Below are 27,808 nucleotides of genomic sequence, written 5' to 3' on the forward strand. Positions count from 1 at the left end.
TGGGGGAGGAGGAGGAGATGGGAGGTGAGAGCAGCTCAGCCCTGGCCACCTGCATGCTCTGGTCAGCCTTTCAGGCAGTGGTGCAATGCGACCTCCTCTTTAGGGCAGCAGATCTGCACCCCGCAGCACCCACGGCCAGAGGAAAGACAGAGGAAAGCAGCAAAGCATTGCTAAGGAAGCACAGAGACAGGGAATTGGTCCAGGTTGGAAGAGACCTTTAAGATCATCAAGTCCAACCATTAGCCCAGCACTGCCAGGTCAGCACCAAAACATGTGACTGAAACACTGGGTGACAGAGCACTGGAACAGGCTGCCCAGAGGGGCTGTGGAGTCTCCCTCTCTGGAGATGTTCAAGAACCATCTGGATGCACTCCAGTGTGATCTGCTCTAGGGGATCCTGCTGGGGCAGAGGGGCTGGACCAGATCAGCTTTTGAGGTCGCTTCCAGCCCCTGACATTCTAGGATCCCATGTCCCCCAGCACCACAGCTCAGAGGCACAGGTTGCTCCATCCCAGCCTCTGCCACTCTCAGTGTTCTACACAATCAGCCCTGCAGTACAAACGGTCCCTGAACATCACAAAGTCCACCTCCCTCTTGGTGCAGAACTTGTTCCTAACATCCAATCTCACCTGCTCTTCTCTCCTTCCAAACCACTGCCCCTCATCTGCACTGCTCAGGCCACACCTTGAGTGCTGTGTCCAGTTCTGGGCCCCTCAATTTTAGAAGGATGTTGAGGTGCTGGAAGGTGTTTGGAGAAGGGCAGCAAGGCTGGGGAGGGGCCTGGAGCACAGCCCTGTGAGGAGAGGCTGAGGGAGCTGGAGGGGTGCAGCCTGCAGCAGAGGAGGCTCAGGGCAGAGCTCATTGCTGCCTGCAGCTGCCTGCAGGGAGGCTGTAGCCAGGTGGGGTTGGGCTCTGCTGCCAGGCAGCCAGCACCAGAAGAAGGGGACACAGCCTCAAGTTGTGCCAGGGGAGGTCTAGGCTGGCTGTGAGGAGGAAGTTGTTGGCAGAGAGAGTGATTGGCATTGGAATGGGCTGCCCAGGGAGGTGGTGGAGTCCCCATCCCTGGAGGTATTTAAAAGGAGGCTGCATGAGGCACTTAGTGCCAGGGGTTAGTTAATGAGAAGGGGTCAGGTGCTAGGTTGGACTCAGTGATCTCTCTGGGGGTGTTCAGTCAGGAGAAGAGAAGGCTGAGAGGAGACTTTCTGGCTCTCTACAGCTCCCTGAACGGAGGTTGGAGCCAGGTGGGGAGTAGTCTCCTCTCCTAAAGAACAAGTGGGAATAGCCTCAAGTTGCACCAGGAGGGCTTTAGGTTGCACATGAAGAATAAATTCTTCCCCAAAAAGGTCATCCAGAAACAAGCTGCGAAGGGCAGTGATGGAGTCCCCATGCCTGGAGAGATTGAAAGTGCACAGAGATGAGGTGCTGAGAGACATGATTCAGGGGGGCCCTGGCAGTGCTGGGTTAATGGTTGGACTTGGTCATCCTAAAGGTCTCTCCCAACGAAAACAAGTGTCTGGTTTGTGCAACCAAAGCCACAAGCCACAACATCTGTGCCAAGGAACCACCATCTCCATGCCGTGCTGGTTGGCTACAGCCACCCAGGGGCACAGCAGGGCCAGAGCAGTGCCCACCATGCACCTTTGGTTTGTCTGGTTCCCGGGAGTAGGCTGTGTAGAGCTCTCTGAAGACCCCCTGGGTTTTGGCAAAGAGAGTCTCCTCTCTGTAGATGTGGTCGATCCTGGACTGCCGGCAGCCGAACACCAGCACCATGGGGCAAGGCTTCAGGCCTGGGGGAGAGATGAGAGAAGCAGTTAGCCCAAGGGCCACTGGCACCCTGTGTCTGCAAGCCACCTCCCTCCTGATCTGCCAGCAGCCCCAGCAACCTGCACAAAACGGCCAGGAGCCTTCTCAAGCCAACCTGAGAGGGAGGTAAAAACAGTAAAGGAGGAGGTAAATGACTGCCTGGCCTGGGGCCGTGTGGCAGGGGAGGTCGTGCCAGGTTTGGGGCAAGAATTAACCTATTTTTTCTCCTAAATGAGCTGTGAAAAACATTGGGGTTGGGAAAGACCTCTCAGATCATCCAGTCCAACCAGCAACCCAATACCACTGTGGCCATTAAACCATGTCCCAGAGTGCCACAGGTTTCTCGAACACCTCCAGGGGTGGGGACTCCACCATCTCCCTGGGCAGCCTCTTCCAGTCCCTGACCACTCCTGCAGAAAAGGAGATTTTCCCTCATCTCCAACCTGACCCTCCCCTGGCTCAATTTCAGGCCATTTCCTCTCCTTCTATCACCTGACACCAGCAAGAAGAGACCAACTCCCATCTGGCTCTGTCCTCCTTCCAGGGAGCTGGAGAGAGCAATAAGGTCTCCTCTCAGTCTGCCCTCTTCTCCAGACTAACCAACCCCAGCTCTCTCAGCTGCTCCTCCCCAGCCCTGTTCTCCAGCCCCTTCAACACTTCTGTTGCTCCTCTGACCTGCTCCAGCCCCTCAATGTCCTTCTTGGAGTGGGGGCCCCAAAACTGGCCCCAGTATTGGAGGCACAGCCTCGCCAGTGCTGAGCACAGGGGCACTGTACTGCTCCTAGAGGTCCTCCCACCTTAATGATTCTCTGATCAGATGCCCTCCATGGTTAAATGGCAGCAGCAGCAGCAGCACTGTGGCACAGCTGTCACAGGACGTTTCACAGGAGGATTCCCATGGAACTCCTTAAGGAAGTTTGGCCTGACCTTCAAACCCACACCTGGAAAAGTTGCTGCTTCCAGAGCCCCATTGCCTCTGCCAGGGCAGCCCAGGCAGCCCATCCCCACCAGCCCAGGGTTCCCAAGCACCGCTGGAGGCGAGGAGGAGGAGGCAGAAGCTTGGCCCCACCTTTGTGCTGGATTTCAAAGAGCCGCTGCTGCCAGAAGCTCCGGAACGGGGCGATGCCGGTGCCAGGGCCGATGAGGATGCAGGGCACCTGGGGGTCCTGGGGCAGGTGGAACCCTGGGGCACTGCACACAGCAAAGACACCAGTTAAACCCCAGCCTGATGCTCCTGCCCTCAGCAAGCTGAGACAACACCCAGAGAGGGAGGGAAGGGATGTAAGAGGAGGAGAAGCCCCAGAGGGTGACATTTTAGCACAGCAGAACTGCCTCCAGGGGGGACCCATCTGCCCCCAAGCCCAGCCCTGTTTGCTTCTCACCCTCAGTGCTCTGCAGACAAGAAGTGAGGGCCAGGAGCTCGTCCTGCAAGGGAGCTCACCTCCTCTTTTTCACTCTTTGCCTTGCATGGGGCACTTACCCTCGTACAAAGCAGGGCACGACTTCATCAGTCTGTATCCGATTGAGCCAAGAGGAGCAGACTCCATGGTGGATTGGGCCTTCTCCATCTAGGAGAGGAAGGAAGGAGGTCTCTACTTGGCACCCCAACAGCTTCTCCTGCTGTTTTCCCTTCTGAACTCATCCCTGCTACATCCCACGTGGACACCTCACTGAAATATTTGGTATCTCTGCATTCATTCCCCATGAGCTTGGCAGACCATTGGCACTTGGATCCCTCTGTGGAGCTCCCCAAGTTCACCCAGGACCCAGCTCTGGGATAGTTTGACCTCCCCAGCACTTGGGAAGCACTCAATTTCCCTTTGGTCCTTTTTTTTGGCATAAGCACCATCCTGCCATGGTCCTTACAGATATGAGCCCTCCGTGGCAGCCCCAGGTGAATGCCCTAAGTGGTCCTCTCCACCCTGCCTGCTGCAGGAGCGATGGGGCTGTGGCTCTCTGCACCATGATCAGGACTTCTCAGACACATCAATGCTTGCACAGGTACAGAAATCTGCCTAAAAATATGGCCACAGGAGCTTTGGTGTGGGCAAACATGATCCCACATGAAGCTTGAGGCCACGGTGGCTGTTGTGTTCACAGAATGAAGCAGGTTGGAAAAGATCTCTGAGATCACTGAGTCCAACCTAGCACCTGACCCCTTCTCATTCACTAACCCCTGGCACTAAGTGCCTCATGCAGCCTCCTTTTAAATACCTCCAGGGATGGGGACTCCACCACCTCCCTGGGCAGCCCATTCCAATGCCAATCACTCTCTCTGACAACAACTTCCTCCTCACAGCCAGCCTAGACCTGCCCTGGGACAGCTTCAGACTCTGTCCCCTTCTTCTGCTGCTGGGTGCCTGGCAGCAGAGCCCAACCCCACCTGGCTACAGCCTCCCTGCAGGCAGCTGCAAGCAGCAATGAGCTCTGCCCTGAGCCTCCTCTGCTGCAGGCTGCACACCCCCAGCTCCCTCAGCCTCTCCTCACAGGGCTGTGCTCTAGGCCCCTCCCCAGCCTTGCTGCCCTGCTCTGGGCACCTTCCAGCACCTCAACATCTCTCTTGAACTGAGGAGCCCAGAACTGGGCACAGCACTCAAGGTGTGGCCTGGGCAGTGCAGATGAGGGGCAGTGGTTTGGAAGGAGAGAAGAGCAGGTGAGACTGGATGTTAGGAACAAGTTCTGCACCAAGAGGGAGGTGGACTTTGTGATGTTCAGGGACCGTTTGTACTGCAGGGCTGATTGTGTTGAACACTGAGAGTGGCAGAGGCTGGGATGGAGCAGCCTCTGGTGTGTGACCCATATCTGGCACCTCTGATGGATGCCATCCTCCATAACATGTGGCAGCAGTGTCATGAGCTGAAGGAACTTCTGCCAAAGACCTTGTGGTGTTGCCCACGTGCCAACACCTGCCTGCACTGCCACCTGCATGAGCATGGTGCCTACCTCGTGTGCGGTAGGAGACCACTGCCACGGTGAGGTGCACCTCGCCTGGGTACATCTCTGGGGAGGAGCTGATGGAGTAGTAGCGTGGTTGGAGGAGGGGGAGCTGTGTGAGCAGCAGCGTGCAGGGCATCTGCACCGAGGGGAACTCCTCCAGCACCTCCACAATGGTGGGGTTCTTGGACCACTTCCATTCCTCGTACTCCTGCAAGCCCTGCAGCCAGGAAAGAGCAAGGGAGGGAGGAGAGGGTCGCAGTGCTGACCTCTTTCAAGCCAAGTGTCCCTATGGGGTAGTTTGGGAGTACTCTCCCTCCAGATTCACCAGACTAGCTCAGTCAGCTGGAAGTTAAGGAATCACAGAATCAACCAAATTGGAAGAGAGCTCCAAGCTCAGCCAGCCCAACCTAGCACCCAGCCCTGGCCAATCAACCAGACCATGGCACTAATTGCCCCAGCCAGGCTTGGCTTCAACACCTCCAGCCACAGGCCACTCCACCACCTCCCTGGGCAGCCCATTCCAATGCCAATCACTCTTGCTGTGGAGAACTTCCTCCTAACATCCAGCCTAGACCTTCCCCAGCACATCTTGAAGCTGTGTCCCCTCCTTCTGTTTCTAGCTGCCTGGCAGCAGAGCCCAACCCCACCTGGCTACAGCCTCCCTGCAGGCAGCTGCAGGCAGCAATGAGCTCTGCCCTGAGCCTCCTCTGCTGCAGGCTGCACCCCCCCAGCTCCCTCAGCCTCTCCTCACAGGGCTGTGCTCCAGGCCCCTCCCCAGTCTTCCTGCCCTTCTCTCAACACCTTCCAGCACCTCAACATCTTTCTTGATTTCAGCAGCCCAGAACTGGACACAGCACTCAAGGTGTGGCCTGAGCAGTGCTGAGCACAGGGGCAGAAGCAGCTCCCTTGTCCTGCTGCCCACACTGCTCCTGAGCCAGCCCAGGATGCTGTTGGCTCTGCTGCCCACCTGGGCACTCTGCTGGCTATTGTAAAGATCTGCTTGTACGTTGTGCTAAGCTGTAAATAAAGCTTCATTCCTTAACTTCCAGCTGGCTGAGTCTAGTCTGGGTGATTTTGTTGGGGAGGGGGAAGGTAACTCCCAAACCATCACAGTGCAGCATGGGATGAGAACACCCTGGGGTTGTGGTTGTCCCCAGGGCTTGGAGGAAGTCTTGGGCTTTACCTTGCTAAGGACCTGCAGGCGTTTCTTCTCCTTGTCACTGGTGGCCAGCAAAGCAAACTGCTGCAGCAGCAGGGGTGTGGGAGGGGTGGTGATATCCAAGTAGTACTTAAAAGCCTGGAAAATGGTGCAGGGTGGGACACGGCTCTCATCTGTCCAGTTGCTGATGACACCTGCCAGCAGGGAATTCAGCACAAGCCTGTGGTCAGCTGAGCACAAGAGCTGTGGTGGCCAAAGCATTGCTTTCACCCCCCACCCCTCCCCATATCAGCTCTGAGACAGTGCCTAATGATGGGCTGGAGAGGGGAGTCAGTGAGATGCTGCAGCATAGGCACAGATGTGAGCCTGATGCTCCGCAGCTTCACCCTTGGGCACTTGAGGTTAGTCATAGAATGGTTTAAGTTGGGGGAATCTCAAAGATCATCCAGTTCCAAACCCCTGCCATGGGCAGGGACACCTCCCACTAGAACAGGTTGCTCAAAGCCTCATCCAGCCTCGTGCTGAACACCTGCAGGGAGGTTGTGGAGCACAGAAGCACCCAACGTGATCAAAGATCACGTTGGGTGCTTCTGTGCTCCACAACCTCCCTGGGCAACCTGTGTCAGTGTCTCACCACCCTCAACCTGGGTGCTTCTGTGCTCCACAACCTCCCTGGACAACCTGTGCCAGTGTCTCACCACCCTCACTGTAAAGACATCCAGTTTCAATCTCCCCTCTGCCAGTTTAAACCCATTCCTCCTCCTCCTCCTGTCATTACAAGACCTTGTCAATAGTCCCTCCCCAGCCTTCCTGTAGACCCCCTTTAGATACTGGGAGGCCACTACAAGGTCTCCTCAAAGCTTTCTCTTCTCCAGGCTGAAGAGTCTCAACTCTGTTTTCCATCTCCTGTGACACTGAGCATGGCAATAGGGTATCAGACTGATCCCTGGAACACAATCTTAAGAGAGTCCAGCAAGATCCCTCCACTCTTCTTTCCAGTCCTAGGCACTGATCCTTCCACATAAACATCCTGAAGAAGATGGAAACTTCCTCTCCTTGGGGCTCTGCTCACCCTCCAGCCCCATTCTCTGCACCCCAAATGCAGATGAGCAATGGCTCTGGGCAGGAGGACTTTGAAGGAGCTGCTCCCAATCCAGGCAAGTGCAGCAGTGAGATGGAAAAGGATTTCTCCTGAGGGTCACCTACCTCCTCAAGGAGCTACAAGACCTGCTACAAGGGTTGGGTGAGAAAGAGAGAGGCCAATTCTACACCGAGGGAGCCTCAATTACCTAGAGCTGTGCTCCTCTCCTCCAGGAGCTCCACTTTCACCAGCTGGTTAGCTGGGGGAGCATCTTCAAGCCTGTCGATGAGGGCATTGACCAGGTCTTCGTGGTTCCCTGGAAACACCCCCAGGTGGTCCCCGGGCAGGTACTGCAGCTCCTGGTGCCCGTCGGTGTTGAGGCGCAGGAAAATGGTCAAACGGCTGCAGGGAAAGCAGAAGGAGCAGGATGTGATCTGGGGCAGCCTTCAGGAGGTGGCCAGCGCTGGGATGTCCACCTGCTGGGGTCTCACTGAGCATGTCACCAAAGTCACCGCGGGGAGCTAGCAGGGACAGTGCAGTGCCTGCCTCCTCCCACTCCTGACTCACTCTCAGGGGCTTTGTGCCAGTGAAAGAGAGCTGAAGCTCCTGTTGCAGTGATCTCCTCTCTCTGGGGGCACCCTGCCAGCTCCCCAGCTCTGCTCACCTGCCTGCTCGCCCTTACAGGCAGCAGGATCGTTTGTGCAGCAGCAGAGGTTTCACTGTGAGGGCAGGCAACACAGAATGCCAGCCTGGGGACCAGCCAGCCCAAGCCCCTGCTCAAGCAGGGCACCCACAGCAGCACAGTGCTCAGCTGGAGTTGGAAGCTCTCCACAGAAGACTCCACAGCCTCTCTGGGCAGCCTGCCCCAGGCCTCCAGCACCCTCACACCAAACAACTTTCTCCTCCCGCTCATAAGGAATCTCCTGGGTGCCAGTTTGTGCCCACTGACCCTTGTCCTGCCCCTGGGCACCACTGACAGGAGTCTGTCCCCATCCTCTTGCCCCCCACAGCTCCTTTCTCTCTTGCTGAGCATTGCTCAGCTGCCCTCTGGGGCTGTTCTTTTCAGGAAGAGACCTCCAGGATCATCAAGTCCAACCTAGCACCTAACCCTCCTAATTCACTAACCCCTGGCACTAAGTGCCTCGTGCAGCCTCCTCTTAAACACCTCCAGGCACAGCCACTCCACCACCTCCCTGGGCAGCCCATTCCAATGCCAATCACTCTCTCTGCCAGCAACTTCCTCCTCACAGCCAGTCTAGACCTGCCCTGGCACAGCTTCAGACTCTGTCCCCTTCTTCTGTTGCTGGCTGCCTGGCAGCAGAGCCCAACCCCACCTGGCTACAGCCTCCCTGCAGGCAGCTGCAGGCAGCAATGAGCTCTGCCCTGAGCCTCCTCTGCTGCAAGCTGCACACCCCCAGTTCCCTCAGCCTCTCCTCACAGGGCTGTGCTCCAGGCCCCTCCCCAGCCTTGCTGCCCTGCTCTGGGCACCTTCCAGCACCTCAACACCTCTCTGCAATGGAGGAGCCCAGAACTGGACACGGCACTCAAGGTGCAGTCTGAGCAGTGCTGAGCACAAGGGCAGAAGAACCTCCCTTGTCCTGCTGCCCACACTGCTCCTGAGCCAGCCCAGGATGCCATTGGCTCTGCTGCCCACCTGGGCACTGCTGCCTCCTCTTCAGCTTCTCTCTCCCAGCACCCCCTCCTAATCCATAACTTCCACAAGGATAGCATCCATGGGACAGTCAAGGGGCCAGGAGGGAATGGCAGCAGTGCATGCACAGGTGCTGAGGGGCAGCAGGAGTGTGTTAAGCTCCCAGGAGAGCTTCACCTCCTACCTGGACTTGGGGCTCTGCAGGTTCTGGCGTGAGATGAGCCGAGCAGCATAGACACGTTTCTTGTGGATGCTGTAGAGCCCTGTGGAGGAGAGGACACAGTGAGGGAAGGCAGCAGAGCATGGCCAAAGCTGCTGGCTTTTGCAGGGCACCACTGTGATAGGAAAGAGTTCTTTACAGTGAGAGTGGTGAGAACCTGGCACAGGTTGAGGGTGGTGAGACACTGGCACAGGGTGCCCAGAGAGGCTGTGGAGTCTCCTTCTGTGGAGCCTTCCCAGGCCTGTCTGGATGTGTTCCTGACTGCCCTGAGCTGGATTGGATGGTGCTGTTCTGGCAGGGGGTTGGACTCAGTGATCTCTTTGGGTTCCTTCCAACATCCTGTGGGCCTAAGATCTCTGACAGGAACCAACCTGAGAGTGTCACAAACTGCTCCTTGGGTGTGTGATGCAGAGGAGAGGCAGGGATGAGGTGCTGGGAATTTAACAAAGCAGAAGTAAGGCTTGGTCCTTTTCGTACCTTCACAGAATGGGGCTGGAAAGGACCTCAAAGATCATCCAGTTCCAACTCCCTGCCACGGGCAGGGACACCTGTCACAAGACCAAGTTGCTCAAGTCCTCATCCAGCCTGGCCTTGAACACCTCCAGGGAAGGGACATCCACAGCCTCTCCGGGCAACCTGTTCCAGTGTCTCACCAGTGTCCCCACTTGCCTTCTCTTCCAGCTGCCCATGCCCACAGCCCTTTGAGGTGATCTCTTTCTACCTTGTGTGAGCTCGGGGGCCTCAGCCACGTAGGTCAGGCGGAACTTGCTCCTCTTCCAGCTGCGGTCGTTGCTGATGAGGGAGTTGTTTGCTTTCTCGATGTTGACGTCGTCCCCCACGCAGAACACGTCACAGGCTGCCTGCAGCACACACCAGGCTCTCAGGCAGCTCTCTGCTGCCCCTGAGCCCTCCTTCTCCCACCCCACGTGGAGAAGGAGCCCACGACTGTGTCAAGTTGACTGTGGCATGCCTTGAGCTGCCCTCCTTCCATTGGCATCTGGCATAACACGGGGCAGCTGGCACAAAGCAGAACAGCAGCTCCACCAGAATGTGGAGGGCCTCTGTGTCGTGGGGCGAGGTGACAGCCAGCTGCCCCAGAGCTGCAGAATCACTGAGGCTGGAAAAGACCTCTGGGCACATCAAGTCCAGCCCCAGCACGGTGCAAAAAACCCTCTGAGAACATCAAGTCCAGCTCCAACACCAAGTCCAGCATCAGTACAGTGGAAAAGACCTCTGGGCACATCAAGTCCAGTCCCAGCACAGTGCAAAAGACCTGTAAGAACATCAAGTCCAGCCCCAGCACAGTGCAAAAGACCTCTGGGAACAAGTCCAGCTCCAACATGGTGGAAAAGACCTCTGAGAACATCAAGTCCAGCCCCAACATCAAGTCCAGTCACAATACAGTGCAAAAAAGACCTGTAAGAACATCAAGTCCAGCCCCAGACCAGTGCAAAAGACCTCTGGGAACAAGTCCAGCTCCAGTACAGTGGAAAAGACCCCTGAGAACATCAAGTCCAGCTCTAGACTGGTGCAAAAGACCTCTGGGAACAAGTCCAGCTCCAACACCAAGTCCAGCTCCAGTACAGTGGAAAAGACCCCTGAGAACATCAAGTCCAGCCCCAGACTGGTGCAAAAGACCTCTGGGAACAAGTCCAGCTCCAACACCAAGTCCAGCCCCAGCACAGTGGAAAAGACCCCTGAGAACATCAAGTCCAGCCTCAGCACAGTGGAAAAGACCCCTGAGAACATCAAGTCCAGCCTCAGCACAGTGGAAAAGACCCCTGAGAACATCAAGTCCAGCCCCAGCACAGTGGAAAAGACTCCTGAGAACATCAAGTCCAGCCTCAGCACAGTGGAAAAGACCCCTGAGAACATCAAGTCCAGCCTCAGCACAGTGGAAAAGACCCCTGAGAACATCAAGTCCAGCCTCAGCACAGTGGAGGAGAGGCTGTGTTTGGGTCAGGCTCTCACCAACAGCTTTGCTCTGTGCCCATGCCCTTCTCCCCACTGCTGCTCCCTGGAGCACAAGGGAAGCAGGTTACCTTGAAGACCTTCTTGGCCCAGGTCCTGAAGGACTCCTCTTGGCCGCAGAGCTCATCTCCTTCTCCCATGCGGAGGATGCGCTCTCCCCCCAGCTCCTCCAGGAGGGTGTCCACGGCGCGGGCGAAGGCGCAGAAGTGAGGGTAAGCGCGGGAGCCCAGCCCGAACACAGAGAACCTGCGGGGGGGTGGCACAGCTGTGACGGCAGAGCTGGGCACAGGCTGGCAGCTCCCTCTCCTGCATCCCCAGGGCCAAGGCCAGCGTGAGGCGGCGTGGGGGGCTCTGCACGGCGTGAACGCAGAGCGGTAGGAGAAAGGGACTCTGTGCTCCTGCGCTGCCCCTTCGTAGGCTCACAGAGTGCTCTGGGCTGGAAGGGACCTCAAAGATCACTTCCATGGGCAGGGACACCTCCCACCAGCCCAGGTTGCTCAAGGCCTTATCCAGCCTGACATTGAACACCTCAACACAAGGGCAACTTCTTGACTGGCAGGGTCCCAGAGCACTGGCACAGGCTGCACAGAGAGGTTGTGGAGTCTCCTTCTCTGGAGCCTTTCAAGGCCTGTCTGGATGTGTTCCTGAGTGTCCTGAGCTGGGTTGTGTGGTCCTCCTCTGGCAGGGGGTTGGACTCAGTGATCTCTTTGGGTCCCTTCCAACCCCTGGCATCCTGTGAGCCTGTGACCTCCAAGGAAGGGGCATCCAAGACCTCCCTGGGCAACCTGTTCTAGTGTCTACCCACCCTCACTGGAAAGACTTCCTTCCTCATCTCCAGCCTCAATCTGCCCTCCTCAAGCTGCAGTCCATTACCCCTCATCTCTATCTCTACAAGCCCCTATAAAAAGTCCCTCCCTAGCTCTCCTGTAGCCCCCTTCAGACACTGGAAGGCAGCTCTAAGGTCTCCCTGCAGCCTTCTCTTCTCCAGGCTGATCAGCCCCAACTCTCCCATCCTGTCCCCGTAGGGGAGGTTCTCCAGCCCTCCGACCATCTTCGTGGCCTCCTCTGGACGCACTCCAGCAGCTCATCTTCCTCCCGTGCCAGGGGGCACCTGAAGGGAGGCAGTGCTGCAGCAGCCCCTCTGCAGCAGGCACTGGCTGCTGCCCCCAGGCTCGTACCTGACGTTGGCCAGGGGCCCTGTGCTTTCGAAGTTGTGGCGGGAGTCGGGGCCGTCGCTGGAGGACTTCCGCGCGTCCGAGTACGAGGAGACGCTGTTGAAGCGCACCTTGTAGCTCCTGTGAACACAGCAGCACCAGGCTGGTGGCACCAACAGATACACACCTCCTTCTCACCCACCTGCCAGCCCAGAGCCTTCTCCTCTCCAGCCCCAGCAGCCCCAGCTCTCTCAGCCTGGCCCCACAGGGGAGCTTCTCCAGCCCTCTGTAGCCTCCTCTGGACCTGCTCCAGCAGTTCCATGTCCTTCTGTGCTCCAGTGAGTTCTTTGGGCACCAGGGAACACAGACACACGAGTACCCCCCTCTGGCTACAGCTTCAACAACACTTTATTATAGCTCAACTACTAAGACCATAAAGAGAAAGATACAATGGAAACTGCAATGCTTAGAGCTGAAATGCTAAGACCATAGAGAGAAAGGTACAGTGGAAACTGCAATGCTTAGAGCTCAAATACTAAGACCATAGAGAGAAAGGTACAGTGGAAACTGCAATGCTTAGAGCTCAAATACTAAGACCATAGAGACAAAGGTACAGTGGAAACTGCAATGCTTAGAGCTCAAATACTAAGACCATAGAGACAAAGGTACAGTGGAAACTGCAATGCTTAGAGCTCAAATACTAAGACCATAAAGAGAAAGGACTAAAATGCTTAGAGCTCAAATACTAAGACCATAAAGAGAAAGGTACAGTGGAAACTACAATGATTAGAGCTCAAAAGCTCAGACCATAGAGAGAAAGGAATAGTGGAAACTACAATGCTTAGAGATCAAATACTAAGACCATTAAGAGAAAGGAATAGTGGAAACTACAATGCTTAGAGATGAAATGCTAAGACCATAATAGAGAGAAAGGAATAGTGGAAACTACAATGCTCAGAGCTCAAATACTAAGACCACAGAGAGAAAGGAATAGTGGAAACTACAATATTTAGAGCTGAAATGCTAAGACCATAGAGAGAAAGGAATAGTGGAAACTACAATGCTTAGAGATGAAATGCTAAGACCATAATAGAGAGAAAGGAATAGTGGAAACTACAATGCTCAGAGCTCAAATACTAAGACCACAGAGAGAAAGGAATAGTGGAAACTACAATATTTAGAGCTGAAATGCTAAGACCATAGAGAGAAAGGAATAGTGGAAACTACAATGCTTAGAGCTGAAATGCTAAGACCATAGAGAGAAAGGAATAGTGGAAACTACAATGCTTAGAGCTCAAATATTAATACCATAGAGGGAAAAGAATAGTGGAAACTACAATGCTCAGAGCTCAAATGCTGAGACCATAGAGAGAAAGGAATAGTGGAAACTACAATGCTTAGAGCTCAAATGCTGAGACCATAGAGAGAAAGGAATAGTGGAAACTACAATGCTTAGAGCTCAAAAGCTCAGACCATAGAGAGAAAGGTCTGTGACAAGGAATGCTGAGTCTGGGGTGTATCAGGAAGAATATGTCCAGCAGATCCAGGGAGGTTCTCCTTCCTTTCTACTCTGCCCTGCTGGGACCCCATCTTGAATACTGCCTTGAGTTTTGGGCTGCCCAGTTGAAGAGGGACAGGGAGAGGGCCCAGCAGAGGGCTTTCAGGATGAGTAAGGGACAGGAACACTGCCTGATTAGAAGAGGCTGAGGGACCTGGGGGCTTTTTAGTTTGGAGAAGACTGAGAGTCAGGAGTGGGGATAGGCTCTGCTCACTGCTCCCTGGCACAGGACAAGCAGCAATGCATGGAAGCTGCAGCACAGGAGGTTCCAGCTCAGCACAAGGGGCAACTTCTTGCCTGGCAGGGTCCCAGAGCCCTGGCACAGGCTGCCCAGAGAGGCTGTGGAGTCTCCTTCTCTGGAGCCTTCCCAGGCCTGTCTGGATGTGTTCCTGTGTGCCCTGAGCTGGATTAGATGGTCCTGGGGTTGAACTCAGTGATCTCTTTGGGTCCCTTCCAACTCCTGACATCCTGTGGGCTTGGGATTTCTGACAGGAACCAACCTGAGACTGTCACAAACTGCTCCTTGGGTGTGTGATGGAGAGGAGAGGCAAGGATGAGGCACCCTCCCTAGCTGGACCTGGTCTGCTTCATGCTGTCCTTCAGTTACCTCCCTGTGGGTTGACCCAGATGGCAGCCACCACCTTGTCCCCAGTGGTGGCAGAGCTGGCACGACCTTTGGCTTGTACCTGCCCTTCCCTGGCTGCACACAAGGTCAGGTCTATGTCTAAAGAGATGTTCTGAAGGGGTGTTTTTCATTCATAGGAAGGAAAAAGAGAGCAGAGGGGGTGAGGAGGGGGAAAGGGGAGTGGAGAGAGAGAGAGGAAAAAGAAGTCTGATGAGAGCAGAAGTATTTCTGAACTGAAGCATCTCCAGAAACTGCTCTACACAACAGTTTCTAAATATACTGCCAGATGAGGCTGTGGTGTGTGGATGAGTCACAGCAGACCTCCTGCACCCAGCAGGCCACGCAGAGGAGACACCCCCTGAGCAAAGGAGCTCCAGGGTCACACAGCCCTCTGCTCCACCTCTGCTCCAGAGCCTCCTCCCTCCTGCCTGGGCCTCTCATGCTCCTCTGCTTCACTATCAGGATGAAGTCATCCCCTTTCACTACTGGCCTTGGGCCACGTCCTCACCTGAGGTTACTGCTGCTTTAGAGGGGCATGGAGCCCAGGTTCCCCACTCAGGTGGAGAGCCACTAGAAGCCCTTGTGAGGTGGCCACGTCCTTGTGGCAGGGGCTTGCTGTGGAAAGATGGGCTGCACTGGCACAGCAGGCCCTTAAAGATGGAAGGTGAATGCCTCTGAAATGCCTTGGGCAACCCTTGCTGCAGGACATCAGGAACCACATGTAACAACCCCAGCAAAACCTCCAGGCTCTGCTTCTGTGGTTGGAAAGCCACAGCTGCAGCACCTTGGCAGGCTCCTTAAGACACAGTGGCTTACAGAGGCCACTAATCCCCACTCCAGGGGGGCCTCATCTACCCTCAGCATCCTCTGGTGGGCATGGAGCTGGGACCCTACAGGATGCATGGGCAGGAGCTGCTCTGTCCAGCCCTTCCCTGCAGACACCAGGTTTACTCTGCTCCTCTTCCCCAGATGGTCTCCTCCAGGCTGCCTTTGCTCATCAGAGCAGCTTGTTACAGGCTTAATGTCAGCATCTCTTCCATCTCAAGAGCAATCACCTCTTGGCCTGTCCTGGAGGGGTCCATGGTGAGCAATTCCTTCCCTCCACCTCTGCAGGCACCTTTTCCCTTTGAAGTCTGCCACCACACTGCCTTTCTGCCTCCTCCTCTTCAGACAAAACAGCTCTCACCCTTTCCATCTGCCCTTGAGGTCACTGTCTCCAGTGCTCTGACCACTTCTGCTGCCAGGTAACCAAGCCACAGGCTGTCCTGGCTCTCACATACTTCTGCCAGCCCCTTCAGTTCCATTTTGAGGTGACTGGGCCAGCCAGCACCAAGCTCAGGTCCTTTTGCCCACCTCAAATCTGCCTGGCTTGCTGTGAGGGGACACCTCCACACCCCACCCAAGGCTACACCAATTCAGCCCTTCGAAGTGAAGCTCTTTGTGGCGAGAAGCATGCACTAAGCAGCCCTTTCTGTGACCTGGCACACCTGTTTCTGCAGCCAGACCCCTCCAGGGCAGCCTGCCCATCCCATTTTGTCAGCTGTCCCCACTAAGGCATGAGGCCAGCCGAAGCCTAATGGTGCTTTGGCTTGTGAGCTCCGTGGGAGACCACTCTGGGGCTGCTGCCAGCTACCAACCAGTCCCTGCTGCGCCCAGTGGGTTTGGCAGCGCTCTGCAGCCCCACACCAGTGGTGCTGGAGCAGAGAGGCAGGGTGGTAAAATCAGACTGGAGCACTGGGCAGGGCTAATTCTTCCTCTAATTCAAGAGCAGCCTTCTGCCAGCGCAGCCAGCGCCGCCTTGGCTCAGGGGAGGCTCCCGAGCAGAGCAGCAAGCCAGTTAAGCAAAGCTGACTGTTCTTGAGAGCTAAAATAAGAGACAGCCCCAAATGATTAACACTTTGATGGCTGCCCTCATTTCCCAGCCTCTGGGACGTGCATCAAAACGTTCAAGGCTCATCTTCAGTGAGGGGAGACCTTCTGAAGTCCCAGAGCCTGCCTCCAAGGTTCCAGGCTCACTGTTCCAAACCTCACAGACAGAATTTCTAAGGGCTCTTCTTTTCCCTAGGAAGCTTTTCACACCATGCAAGTAGTTAAATGTGGTTCTCCAGGCCTTCCCCCACCTACATCCCCACACACAGCCAGGAACTCTCCGCTACCTCCAGGGCTCACTGCTTTGCTGTCTCCTGGACAGCCACCTCTCGGATTTGATGATCTGAGGGGGATCCCTGCCATAATTTGGTGGTGGGGTTTGCTTGGTTGGGGTTTTTTTCCCCATTAATTCCTACTTCTTACATAGAATCAAGTGAGGGTTAGAAGGGACCACAAGGATCAGCCAGTTCCAACCCCCCTGCCATGGGCAGGGACACCCTACCCTAGACCAGGCTGTCCACAGCCTCATCCAGCCTGGCCACGAGGCTTCCACCACCTCCCTGGGCAACCCCTTCCAGGCTCTCACCACCCTCAGGCTGAAGGATTTCTCCCTAACATCCAGTCTGGATTTCTCCATTTCCAGCTTTGTTCCATTCCCCCCACTCCTATCACTACCTGACAGCCTAAAAAGTCCCTCCTCAGCTTTCCTGTAGCCCTCCTTAAGATACTGAAAGGTGCAGCCAAAGAGAGGAGCTTTAAAATGCCAGCCCAGGGAGTTACAAGCCTGAGTCCACAGGCATGCCTGGCTCACTGCTTCTGTTCTTCCCAGGACTTCCACCTGCTCCATCCTCTGCTTCTCCAGCCAGGTCCCATCCCTTGGACCTTTGTAAACTTGAAACCTGCTTGAGAATTTCACACTGCCTTCCAAGAGGAGGGAAGCAGAGAAGCAGGCTGGCCCAATCTGCCCGCACGCTGGGGTTGTGAGGGGGGGGGGGGAGGCTGGGGGTTGGGGTGCTCTTACTTCTTCTCCTCCAGGTTGGAGTTAGGATTCTTCATCTCCATTAATGCACAGCCAAATTTCTGCAGAGAAGAGATATGAGAAGACCATCAGCTTGGCCCAGCTCTGCAGGAAAGCAAGCCAGGACCTAAGCCTGGGCTGTGGCTCTGCTCTCTGCTTGCTGGCATACAGGGCTGGGCAAAGCCAAAGCTGCCCAGACAAGGAGCTGGCACCTTCTCTGTGACACCAACATCAGTGGGACAGGAGGGACGCAGCAACAGGTTAGTTACTTAGAGATCCATGGAATCATAGAATGGGTTGGGTTGGAAGGGACCTCAGAGCTCAGCCAGTTCCAGGCCCCCTGCCATGGGCAGAGACACCTCCCACTAGCCCAAGTTGCTCAAGGCCTCACCCAACCTGGCCTTGAACACCTTTGGAGAGGAGGCATCCATGACCTCCCTGGGCAGCCTGTGCCAGCTGTCTCACAGCAGCTGAGTTATCCTATTTCGGGGCAAGAATGCACAGCACCAATTGTCACACAGCCCCTGGAGCTGTCTTGGGCCATTCCAGCTCAGGCTGAGCAAGGAGGAGCTGTTCCTCCCTGTTCCCACTGCCTCTGCCCTGCCCACATCCCTGCTGCACTCACACATCATAGAAACAAGCAGGTTGGAAGAGACCTCCAAGCTCATCCAGGCCAACCCATCCCCCATCCCTATCCAATCAACCAGACCATGGCACTAAGTGCCTCATCGAGGCTTGGCTTGATCACCTCCTGGAGCAGTGACTCCACCACCTCCCCGGGCAGCCCATTCCAATGCCAATCACTCTCTCTGCCAACAACTTCCCCCTAACATCCAGCCTGAACCTGCCCTGGCACAGCTTGAGACTGTGCCCCCATGCTCTGTCCTACCTCTCCATTCTCAGGTGGGTCTCCGTTGCCAAAGGTGCTGGTAACCACCAGCACCATGGTTTCATGCTCTAGGTGCACAATGTCATACTCATCCATGGACATCACCTGGAAGTAAGAGAGATTCAGTGGATTCATTGCTCACCAATCTCCCTGGATGGGCTCAAAGATCATATTCAGTGCCTCTGTGCTCCACAACCTCCCTGGGCAAACCTGTGCCAGGCTCTCACCACCCTCAACCTGTGCCAGTCTCTTGCCACCCTCACTCTAAAGAACCCTTTCCTAACATCCAGTTTCAATCTCCCCTCTGTCACTTCAAACCCATTCCTCCTCCTGTCATTACAAGACCTTGTCAATAATAGTCCCTCCCCAGCCCTCCTGCAGCCCCCTTCAGATCCTGCAAGGCCACTCCAAGCTCTCCTCCAAGCCTTCTCCTCTCCAGCCTGCACAGCCCCAACTCTCTCAGCCTGTGCTCAGAGCAGAGCTGCTGCAGCCCTCTCAGCATCTTCGTGGCTTTCCTTTGGTTCTGCTCCAACACTTCCATGTGCTGCTTGTGTTGGGGATGCAGATCTGCACTCAGGACTGCACAGTGGCTGAGGGCAGGCAGGTGCAGAGGGCTGGTGGCACTGGTGCCATACCTTGGCATCAAAGGCATGCTTGAAGATCTCACACAGGGTCTTTGCGTAGACCTGCGACTTCCCCGTCTCGGTGGCATACAGGATGGTTGCTTTCACCCTCTTGGCCATGGCCTGTCCCATCAGCTTGGCTGAGAACTTCACAGCTCTAGGAAGCAAGAAGAAATCCTGCTAACAGAGCTCGTTTGGTGGTTGGTGCCTCCAGCTCCAAGGGTTCACACCAGGTCCTCTGTTGTGAAGCGAAGAGCCTGAGTTAAAAGCTGCAGCGTCAGTCTGGGGGCTCTGCTGTTGTGTGCCAAACAGGGGAGGTGTGGGAGAGTCTTGTCTTGACTTACAGGCACATTTTGCTTGGAAAAGACCTTTAAGTCCAACCTTTAATCCAGCAGTGCCAGGGCACCACTAAACCATGGCCCTCAGCACCACCTCTACATGGCTTTGAAACCTCCTCTTCGGGGATGGGGACTCCATCACTGCCCTGGGAAGGCTGGGCCAGGGCTTGCAAAGCCTTTTGGGGGAGAAATTGTTCTTCTAGTCCAACTTGAACTTCCCCTGGTGCAACCTGAGGCCATTTCCTCTAGTCCTATTACTTGTTACTTCACAGAGTCACAGAATCAACCAGGTTGGAAGAGACCTCCAAGATCATTCAGTCCAACCTGTCACCCAGCCCCATCCAATCAATCAGACATTGGCACTAACTTATTGAAGAGCAATTCCTTTGGAAATAGGAGACAATCCTGCAGGACCTGTAAAAATCACCCTCACCTGGTTCCAACCTCCTTTGAGGAGGTTACAGGGAGCAATGAGGTCTCCCCTTCAGCATCCTTCAGGCTGAACACCTCCAGTTCCCTCAGCTGCCCCTCCCCAGCCCTGTTCCCCAGACTCTTCACCAGCCTCCCTGCCCTTCTCTGGACCTGCTCCAGCCCTTCAATGTCCTTCTCTGAGTAAGGACCCCAAAACTGAACCCAGTATCCAAGGACCTCACCAGGGGTCAATCCCTACCCTACTCCTGCTGGCCACACTATTGCTGCTCCAGGCCAGGATGCTGGTGGCTTTCTTGGCCACCTGGGCCTATGCTGGCTCATCTTCAGCTGGTTATTGACCAATCAACTTGTTAGAGAGGAAGGCTGGATGGAGGGACTCAGAGACAGACCTGAAATACCCAAATGGGTATGGGGAGGAAAATGCCTAACCACGTGTGGGGCTGCTCCTTCTGCAGGAACAGAGAGCAGAAGACAAATCAGAGGCACAGCTGCTGAAAGCAGTGACCACATCACCCCAAAGGGAAAGCTGGAGCCCAGGCAGAGCCCAGGCTTCAAGAGGAGCAGTAGCTTCCCCATCTCTGTGTTTTCAGCTCCTGCAGAGCTGCCTTTGTGCAGGAGGTGCCTGAGCTGAGCGGCAGCGCCTGAGCTGTGCACATCACACACAGAGCCTCCAGCCAGCAAGCAGGCCAGAGGAGGCTGTCTGGAGTGCCTTTGATTTGCTCTCCAGTGATGCAGTGAACTCTCCTCTGAGGAGCAGCCCTCCTGAGGCTGAGAGCTTGCACATTCCTCTGAGCTCTTGCAGGGCTGTGTCTAACCACCTGCCTCCCACCGCTGCCATCCTGGGTGCATGCCTCTGCTCCAGCTCTCCTGCTGGACCAGCTCTGACAGCAGGGCAAGATGGGCCCTGAGAGGTCACCAGCCTCTCTGAGCACTGGCTCCTCGTCCGTGCCAGCACTGCTGCCTGGGTTGGCCTCGGTGGCAGCACAGCAGTTGGGGTTCAGGGAAGCTGTTGTGAGCCAGCTGTGGGTGCCATGGTGCTCACCAAGCCCACTGCAGCACCTTTGTTGCTTTAGGGCCATTCATAATCATGCCAACACCTGCTAACTGCAGAAGAATGTCTTCACCTCTTCTAAGGGGACCATCAAGCCTTTTAAGGGGCCACAAGAAAGGCAGGTCTGGAACATGCTGTGGGTGACCCTGCTGGAGCAGGGTGGTTGGGCTAGGTGACCCTCAGAGGTCCCTTTGAACCCCACCAGTCTGTGATCCTGCGACAGAATGGTGGCTGGACCAGGTGGTCCCCAGAGGTCCCTTTGAATCCCACCAGTCTGTGTGTTGCAACAGGGAAGGGGCAGCTTCTGGGGAGCTGAGAGAGCACAAAGCATCTCTGTGGCCTTTGCAAGAGTAAGAGGTGCTGGGTGCAGTTTGAGAGGGAGATCAGATCCTGCCCAGGGTGATCAAGTTCAGCACAATTCCTGCATCTCCTTCAGGTGACCTGAGCCATGGGGGGTGGAAGCTGCAGGTGGACTGGCAGGAAAAGAGAAGCAAGAAGGTAGGAAATGGTCTAGGTTTAGAAAATCACTTGGAGAGGTTAAGAAGGGGGAGAAACTAAGAGGTAGATGTACCAGGCTGGTACATCTGTCTCCTCCAGGCACCTGCCCTCCAGGTCCAAGCCAGCCTCAGTGTAGTTCATAGATTCACAGAATGGGTTGGGTTAGAAGGGACCTTAAAGATCAGCCAGTTCCAACCTCCCTGCCGTGGGCAGGGACCCCTCCCACCAGCCCAGCTTGCTCAAGGCCTCACCCAGCCTAGCCTTGAACACCTCCAGGGAGGGAGCAGCCACAACCTCCCCTGGGCAGCCTGTGCTGGTGTCTCACCACCCTCACTGCAAAGAATTTCATCTCGATCTGCCCTCCTCAAGCTTCAGCTCTGCGTACTAAACCTGCCCCTTTGCTTTTCCCATCCCCAGGGGATGGAAAGAGCAGGAGAGGTGAGGACTGCAGGGTTCACCACTCTGCTTTGGCCTGGACCAGCACAGCCTGTCTGAACAGGCTCCAAACCCAGGCTGAGACCAGCGCCAAGCGCCACGCTCAGGGCTGCTGGGCTCGCTCCATCCCTTGTGCAGCTGAGATCCAGGCAGGATTGATGGGAATTGCTCTCCCCTCCTCCAGGAACAATGGAGGTTGTTTTTTTTCCCCCCCATTACCTGCCACGCTCACATTTTTATCAAGCCATGAATCAATGGCAGGCACACACACAAATAAAAGCCCCATTCCTTCTCACTCAGTGGCTCTATCAATCTTCTCACGCTCTCCACCAGCCCTGGGTTGCAGCCCAGCCCCAGGCACCAAGAGTCAGCCTGAGGAGAACATTCATCAGCTGCTGATCATGTTTATGGATGCACCATGGAGAACAGCTTGCAGGAGGTGACAGCTGAAGAGTGGGAACAAGCTGATAGGAGCGACTCGGGGAAGCTGAAGCGTGGGGAGATGCTGTGAGTGACACAAGGCCACCCAGAGCCCTGGCCTCAGACATGGGGGCAAACCCAGCCCTCCCCAGCCTTGGCCCAGGGTTCTGCTGCCATGGAGCCAGCAGCTCCTAGAAGAGTCTCTCTGCCAATGGCCCACTGGGGAGGCATTTGGGGCAGGATCAGCCAAAGGTTCCAAATGACTTCATTCCTACCCCCCAGCTGACCAGGAGCTTTGGCAGGGGGAACTCAAGTGGCTCATTACCAGGGGCTGCAGAATTAATCAGGTTGGAAAAGACCTTTGAGATCATCAAGTCCAACCTGTCAGCTGGCCACAAAGTGCAAACCTAAGCTCAGTCTTGGTCCATTTGCCCATAGGGAGATTCCTCATTCCCAACTCCCCTCTTCCTGCAAAGTGTGTGTTTGGAGTCGATTGCTCCTCAAATAGCTGAGGAGTGAGCCAGAGGAAGAGCAATATGGATACAAGCTTCATCTGACTTGTGCCAGCATGGCCTGAGTGTCATCGTGGGTGATCTCTTTGCCCCAGGAGGCAGTGAAAGGAGATGCACACTCAGTGTACCCCCAAGAAGTGACAAAGTCACTCCTGAGCACTGAAGGTCACCTTACTGGGAAATGAACCAGCCTGGGAGAGGAGACTATTTGCAACCTCTGGCATGCACCTGGTCACACATCCTTTGGTGCTCTGATGGGTGTTCCAAAGTCTGCTTGCTTCTCCAAATGTCCCTCTTGGCAGCTAATGCCTCCAGTGGACTGAGATCAAGCTTTATAAGCCATCAGCTACCCACACCCCCAGGGTAGTGCTACCAAAGAATGCAGCAGACAGAGCTGCCCAAAGCAGGACTGGCCCCAGACACTCCGAGGCTCTCCAGAACTCGTTGGTACTTACTTTGCTAACTTCTTAAAGCCAATGGCCCTCTTCTTGGTGGGTGTCCCATTGACCCCTTTCCAGACATGGGTGTTCCAGGGGTCAGGCTAGGAGAGAGAAGAGCAGCAGCAGCTGGTGGGCAGTGCTCAGAGCTTTGGGACATGCTTATCTCACAGAGGCATCACAGAATGGCTTAGCTTGGAAGAGACCTTACAGACCAGCTACTCCAACCTCCCTTCCACTAGACTTGGGTACTCAAGGTCTCATCCAACCTGCCTTTGAACACCTCCAGGGAGAAGCATCCACAACCTCTCTGGACAACCCATTCCAGAGTCTCACCACCCTCACACTGAAAAGCTTCTTCCTAAGGCCCTGACCCTGCTCTCCCTCAGCATCAAACCACTCCCCCTTGTCCTATCTCTAGACACCCTGATAAGAAGTCCTTCTCCAGCCCTGCTCCAGGATCCATTCAGCTACTGGAAGGCAGCTCTAAGGTTCCCCTGGAGCCTTCTCTTCTCCAGGCTGAGCACCCCCAACTCCCTTAGTCTGTTCTCGTAGCAGAGGTGCTCCAGCCCTTGGATCATCTCTGTAGCCCCCTTTGGACTCACTTCGACAGCTCTGTTTCCTTCTCATGCTGGGGACAGCTCAGCTGGACTCAGCACATCCCCTAGTCAGGAAGGGGAAGAGCAGCTGGCCTCTCACTAGCTCCTGCTCTGGAGGAGGCTGTGTGGAGCTCTCTGGGGGCAGTTGGGCAGTGCAGCACTCACGGAGAAATTACAAGCTGCTAAAACCCTGCTGGGCTTGGAACCGCATCTGGCCGAGAGCTTTTCTCACCTCCCAGACGAGCATCCACAGGTCACAGGCAAAAGGCAGGCAGCACCAGAAGGAGGGAGGTGATGGAAAACGCATTCTGACCCCTCCCCAGCCCACAGTTTCTTTTCCCTAAGAGGCCCTGCGGGAGGAGCAGGCAGCTGAAGCGAGGAACAAGCTCGTTGCGTGCCCTGGCAGGCGGCTGGCTGCAGTCGGGGCCAGGAAGCATCGGGGATCCTGGCGGATTGCTTACAGGAACGAACAGACTGCTCCTGCTTGGGGATTGTTCCTTAAGGGCTCTTGACTAAAGGTCACATTGTGTGAAAACCAGCAGAACAGGGATGGGTGGCTAATGAGGGCAGGTTTGTTTGCTCACAGCCCTTTTTCCCATGCTTTGAAGCGTTCAGTGCTCCAGCAGAAGCATTTCTGCCTGTGGCTTGGGCCGCTGGGCAGGGGACTTCCCCCCCACCACCTCTCCAGCAATGTGTTGGATCCCCCAGGCTGGCAGGAGGCATCCATTCAAGGAGGGGATGTGGTGGCCACCAGCTCATGTCCTCACCTAGCCATCAAAGTGCAGAATGAGGCACTTCCAAAGGAAGGAGCTCTGCTTAGTTCTGCTTGCAAGGGTGGAAGATGGGCCCTGAGGTGTCCCATGTTCCCAGGGAGGGACAGAAAGCCATTCCCTCCTGGAAAGCTGTAACATCCAAGGAGTTATTACACTATGTGAGGGGGGATCATCAATTAGATTTGTTCATGGGCTTCACTGCCTTAGGGAACAGCCTGTTGAAGGGGTTAGATAATGTCATAGAATCAGCCAGGTTGGAAGAGGGCTCCAAGCTCAGCCAGACCAACCTAGCACCCAGTCCTGGCCAATCAACGAGACCATGGCACTAAGTGCCCCAGCCAGGCTTGGCTTCAACACCTCCAGGCATGGCAAATCCACCACCTCCCTGGACAGCCCATTCCAATGCCTGTCTCTGGCAACAACTTACTCCTCACATCCAGCCTAGACCTGCCCTGGCACAGCTTGAGGCTGTGTCCCCTTTGTTCTGTTGCTGGGTGCACTACCATCTCCTTCCTGCCCCTTCTGCGCTCCAGCTCACACCTGCTCCTGGCTACACCTTTGTGCAGGCAGCACAGGGGGAAGGCAGGCTGCAGACAGTACCTGGTACTCAAAGGAGGGTGTGAGGCGGTAGTTGAGCATTTCCTGATGGAAAACTGGGGTGATGCTGCCAGACATGGGCGGGACAATCCACACCCAGTCGGCAGGACATCCTCCGCGGCAGCGGTACTCGTTCTCCATGTGCTTGATAAAGGACTCGGTGGCAGAGTGGTGGTCCACAATGGTCACCTTGTCACTCTGTTGGGAGGCAGAAGAGAGCAGAGCCAACAGCTGTGGGTTACTACACCCAAATTTTGCATCTGGAGCTGTATGACCTAAGTCACAGGATCGGAATGGGTTGGCTTGGATGGGACAGAAGGGCTGGATCTTGCTCCCCTCGGGGCACTCCCCCTGGACCAAAACAGAGCTCAGATGCTGCAGTGCTGCCTTTGCAACATCCAGGGCACAGAGCTGATTAAATATCACTGCAGGCTCCTGGAACAGCCAAAAATGAGGAGGGCACAACCCAGATTCAGCTGAGCATATCAGCTGCTGCCACTGTCCTTGGGAGGATGTCTTCGTGCTTGTCCCATCCAGTCCCTGTGTCCCTCAAGCATGACCCAAACCAAACAGAGTCCTGCTGCTCAGGTACCTGGAAGCTGTAGAGCACAGCAATGTTGATTTCCACCAGGGCCTGGTCCTTCCAGAGGGAGGAGGTTTTCCTCATATCCAGGTTCATTTTCTTGGCCACTTGCTGTAACAAAACGTGGGAAGAGGTGAACACAATCAACGGCCAAGAACCAAGGACTGCAATCCCTGCCTGGGGAAAGGAACCCAAAGGAGGGACTCAGCAGACTTGCAAGGAAGGGCTGATGTTCTGCCTCCCTCCGAGAAAACCTGGTCCTGCCTTTTCCTCTGGGTGACAAGAACAAGGCCAGCCTGGCCTCCTTTCCTCCCCTGAACACAGGGAGATGACTGCTGAGAAGGGCTACAAAGCAGCTGCTCTTTGGGAGGGGGGAGAAGGGGGAGCAGGGGGAGCAGGGGGAGAAGGGGGAGAAGGGGGAGAAGGAGGGAAAGAGGAGATGGGAGAAAGAAGGGAAAGAGGAAAGAGAGGGGAGAAGGGAAAGAGGAAAGAGAGGGGAGAAGGGAAAGAGGAAAGAGAGGGGAGAAGGGAAAGAGGAAAGAGAGGGGAGAAGGGAAAGAGGAAAGAGAGGGGAGAAGGGAAAGAGGAAAGAGAGGGGAGAAGGGAAAGAGGAAAGAGAGGGGAGAAGGGAAAGAGGAAAGAGAGGGGAGAAGGGAAAGAGGAAAGAGAGGGGAGAAGGGAAAGAGGAAAGAGAGGGGAGAAGGGAAAGAGGAAAGAGAGGGGAGAAGGGAAAGAGGAAAGAGAGGGGAGAAGGGAAAGAGGAAAGAGAGGGGAGAAGGGAAAGAGGAAAGAGAGGGGAGAAGGGAAAGAGGAAAAAGAGGGGAGAAGGGAAAGAGGAAAGAGGGGGAGAAGGGAAAGAGGAAAGAGAGGGGAGAAGGGAAAGAGGAAAGAGGGGGAGAAGGGAAAGAGGAAAGAGAGGGGAGAAGGGAAAGAGGAAAGAGAGGGGAGAAGGGAAAGAGGAAAGAGAGGGGAGAGGGGAGGAAATGAGTGGGTCTGTGGGACCACGGGAGATGGTGGTGATCCATGTGCTGGGAGGAGCAGACCCCTGTCTGCAGTGTGGAGAGTCTCCATGCCATGGCAGAGCTCTCCAGAGGGGCCAGCTGAAGGGGATGGGCAGGCATGGCCCTGAAGAGTTGTGAGGTGCCTCAGCAGCCTCTCAGCCCCACCAGCTCACCAGCATTGATCTCAAGCACAGGGCCAGGTGTCTACTGATCCAGAAGATGCTTTGCAAAGCCAGCCTGGAGCTCAATGGGCATCACCACTCTCTGGGTGAGCTACCAGCTGGCCACACAGGACACAACAAACTTGCCAGCCTAGCAGATCTTTGGCTATTTGGCTCCAGAAGAAGGATGTCATAGAATGGTTTAGGTTGGAAGAGTCCTCAAAGATCATCCAGTTCCAAACACCTTCCATTAGAATAGGTCACTCAAGTCCTCATCCAGCCTGGCCTTGAACACCTCCACAGCCTCCCTGGGTAACCTGTGCCAGGGTCTCACCATCCTCAACCTGTGCCAGTCTCTTACCACCCTCAACCTGTGCCAGTCTCTCCCCACCCTCACTGCAAACATCTTCTTCCTAACATCCAGTTTCAATCTCCCCTCTGCCACTTCAAACCCCTTCCTCCTCCTGCCCTTACAAGACCTTGTCAACAGTCCTTCCCCAATGTCCTGTGGTTCTCCCACTCATGACAATCTTGACACTAATGTCCCAGTGTCTGCCAGCTCCACAGCCAACCCCTTTGCCCCAGGACCCCCTGACTTGCCCAAGGAGGGGGCAGTTACCTCCAGTATGTTGTAGCGAGAGTTGTCGCAGTAGTCGCGGACGCCAATCTCTGTGCCCATGTACCAACCACTGAAGGGGCAGGCAGAAAACTCCAAGCCACCAATCTCCAGGAGCATGTTGGAAACTGCTGGCAAGCCATACCACTTGAGACCCAGCTCCTTAAACCATTCAAACCTGCTGGGACATGACAGGATCAGGCCATCTACTGTTCCCCAGGGCGGGCAGAGGGGGAGCATAGAACCATAGAGTGTCAGAGAATGTCAGGGGTTGGAAGGGACCTTCAGAGATCATCCAGTCCAACCCCTCTGCCAAAGCAGAATCAGACAGGGCAGGTCACACAAGAACATATCCAGGAAGGAGACTCCACAGCCTCTCTGGGCAGCCTGCTGCAGGCCTCCAGCACCCTCACTCCAAACAAGTTCTCCTCACGTTGAGATGCTGCTCAATGTGAGTGATGTGTTGCTGGGTTCCAGCTTATCCCTGTTGTTCCTTGTCCTATCATGGGCACCACCAAGAAGATCCTGAAGCCTTCCTCTTGCCACCCACCCCTCAGATCTTTGTAGGCATTGATAAGGTCCTCTCAGTCTTCTCCTCTCAAGGCAAAACAAATAGTCCATTTCCTTCACCAGAAGTCATGGCCAAGTGGGTTTGGAATCTCTCCAGAGAAGGAGACTCCACAGCCTCTCTGGGCAGCCTGCTCCAGGGCTCCAGCACCCTCACACCTAACAAGTTTCTCCTCACATTGAGATGGAACTTTCTGGCTTCCAGCTTATCCCTCTTGTTCCTTGTCCTA

The 27,808-nt window shown here is 55.4% G+C and overlaps 1 protein-coding gene across 6 annotated transcripts in view; it reads right to left on the reverse strand.

The window, feature by feature from the left end:
• Window positions 1-27,808, reverse strand: part of NOS1 (nitric oxide synthase 1) — a 99,184-nt gene that overhangs the window by 12,382 nt on the left and 58,994 nt on the right. For all 6 annotated transcript variants that reach the window (XM_064168832.1, XM_064168826.1, XM_064168830.1 and 3 more), the window contains exons 10-26: window positions 27,015-27,189; window positions 25,243-25,344; window positions 24,654-24,848; window positions 22,700-22,785; window positions 18,571-18,715; window positions 17,936-18,040; window positions 17,050-17,108; window positions 12,001-12,117; window positions 10,894-11,068; window positions 9,573-9,711; window positions 8,816-8,894; window positions 7,189-7,382; window positions 5,924-6,093; window positions 4,747-4,957; window positions 3,284-3,371; window positions 2,873-2,994; window positions 1,639-1,787 (exon numbers count right to left, since the gene is read on the reverse strand). In XM_064168832.1, the coding sequence (XP_064024902.1) occupies window positions 1,639-1,787; window positions 2,873-2,994; window positions 3,284-3,371; window positions 4,747-4,957; window positions 5,924-6,093; window positions 7,189-7,382; window positions 8,816-8,894; window positions 9,573-9,711; window positions 10,894-11,068; window positions 12,001-12,117; window positions 17,050-17,108; window positions 17,936-18,040; window positions 18,571-18,715; window positions 22,700-22,785; window positions 24,654-24,848; window positions 25,243-25,344; window positions 27,015-27,189 (2,311 nt within the window). The remainder of the gene's footprint in view (window positions 1-1,638; window positions 1,788-2,872; window positions 2,995-3,283; window positions 3,372-4,746; window positions 4,958-5,923; window positions 6,094-7,188; window positions 7,383-8,815; window positions 8,895-9,572; window positions 9,712-10,893; window positions 11,069-12,000; window positions 12,118-17,049; window positions 17,109-17,935; window positions 18,041-18,570; window positions 18,716-22,699; window positions 22,786-24,653; window positions 24,849-25,242; window positions 25,345-27,014; window positions 27,190-27,808) is intronic.

This window comes from Pogoniulus pusillus, chromosome 30 (assembly GCF_015220805.1).
Source record: "Pogoniulus pusillus isolate bPogPus1 chromosome 30, bPogPus1.pri, whole genome shotgun sequence".
Taxonomy (NCBI): Eukaryota; Metazoa; Chordata; class Aves; order Piciformes; family Lybiidae; genus Pogoniulus; species Pogoniulus pusillus.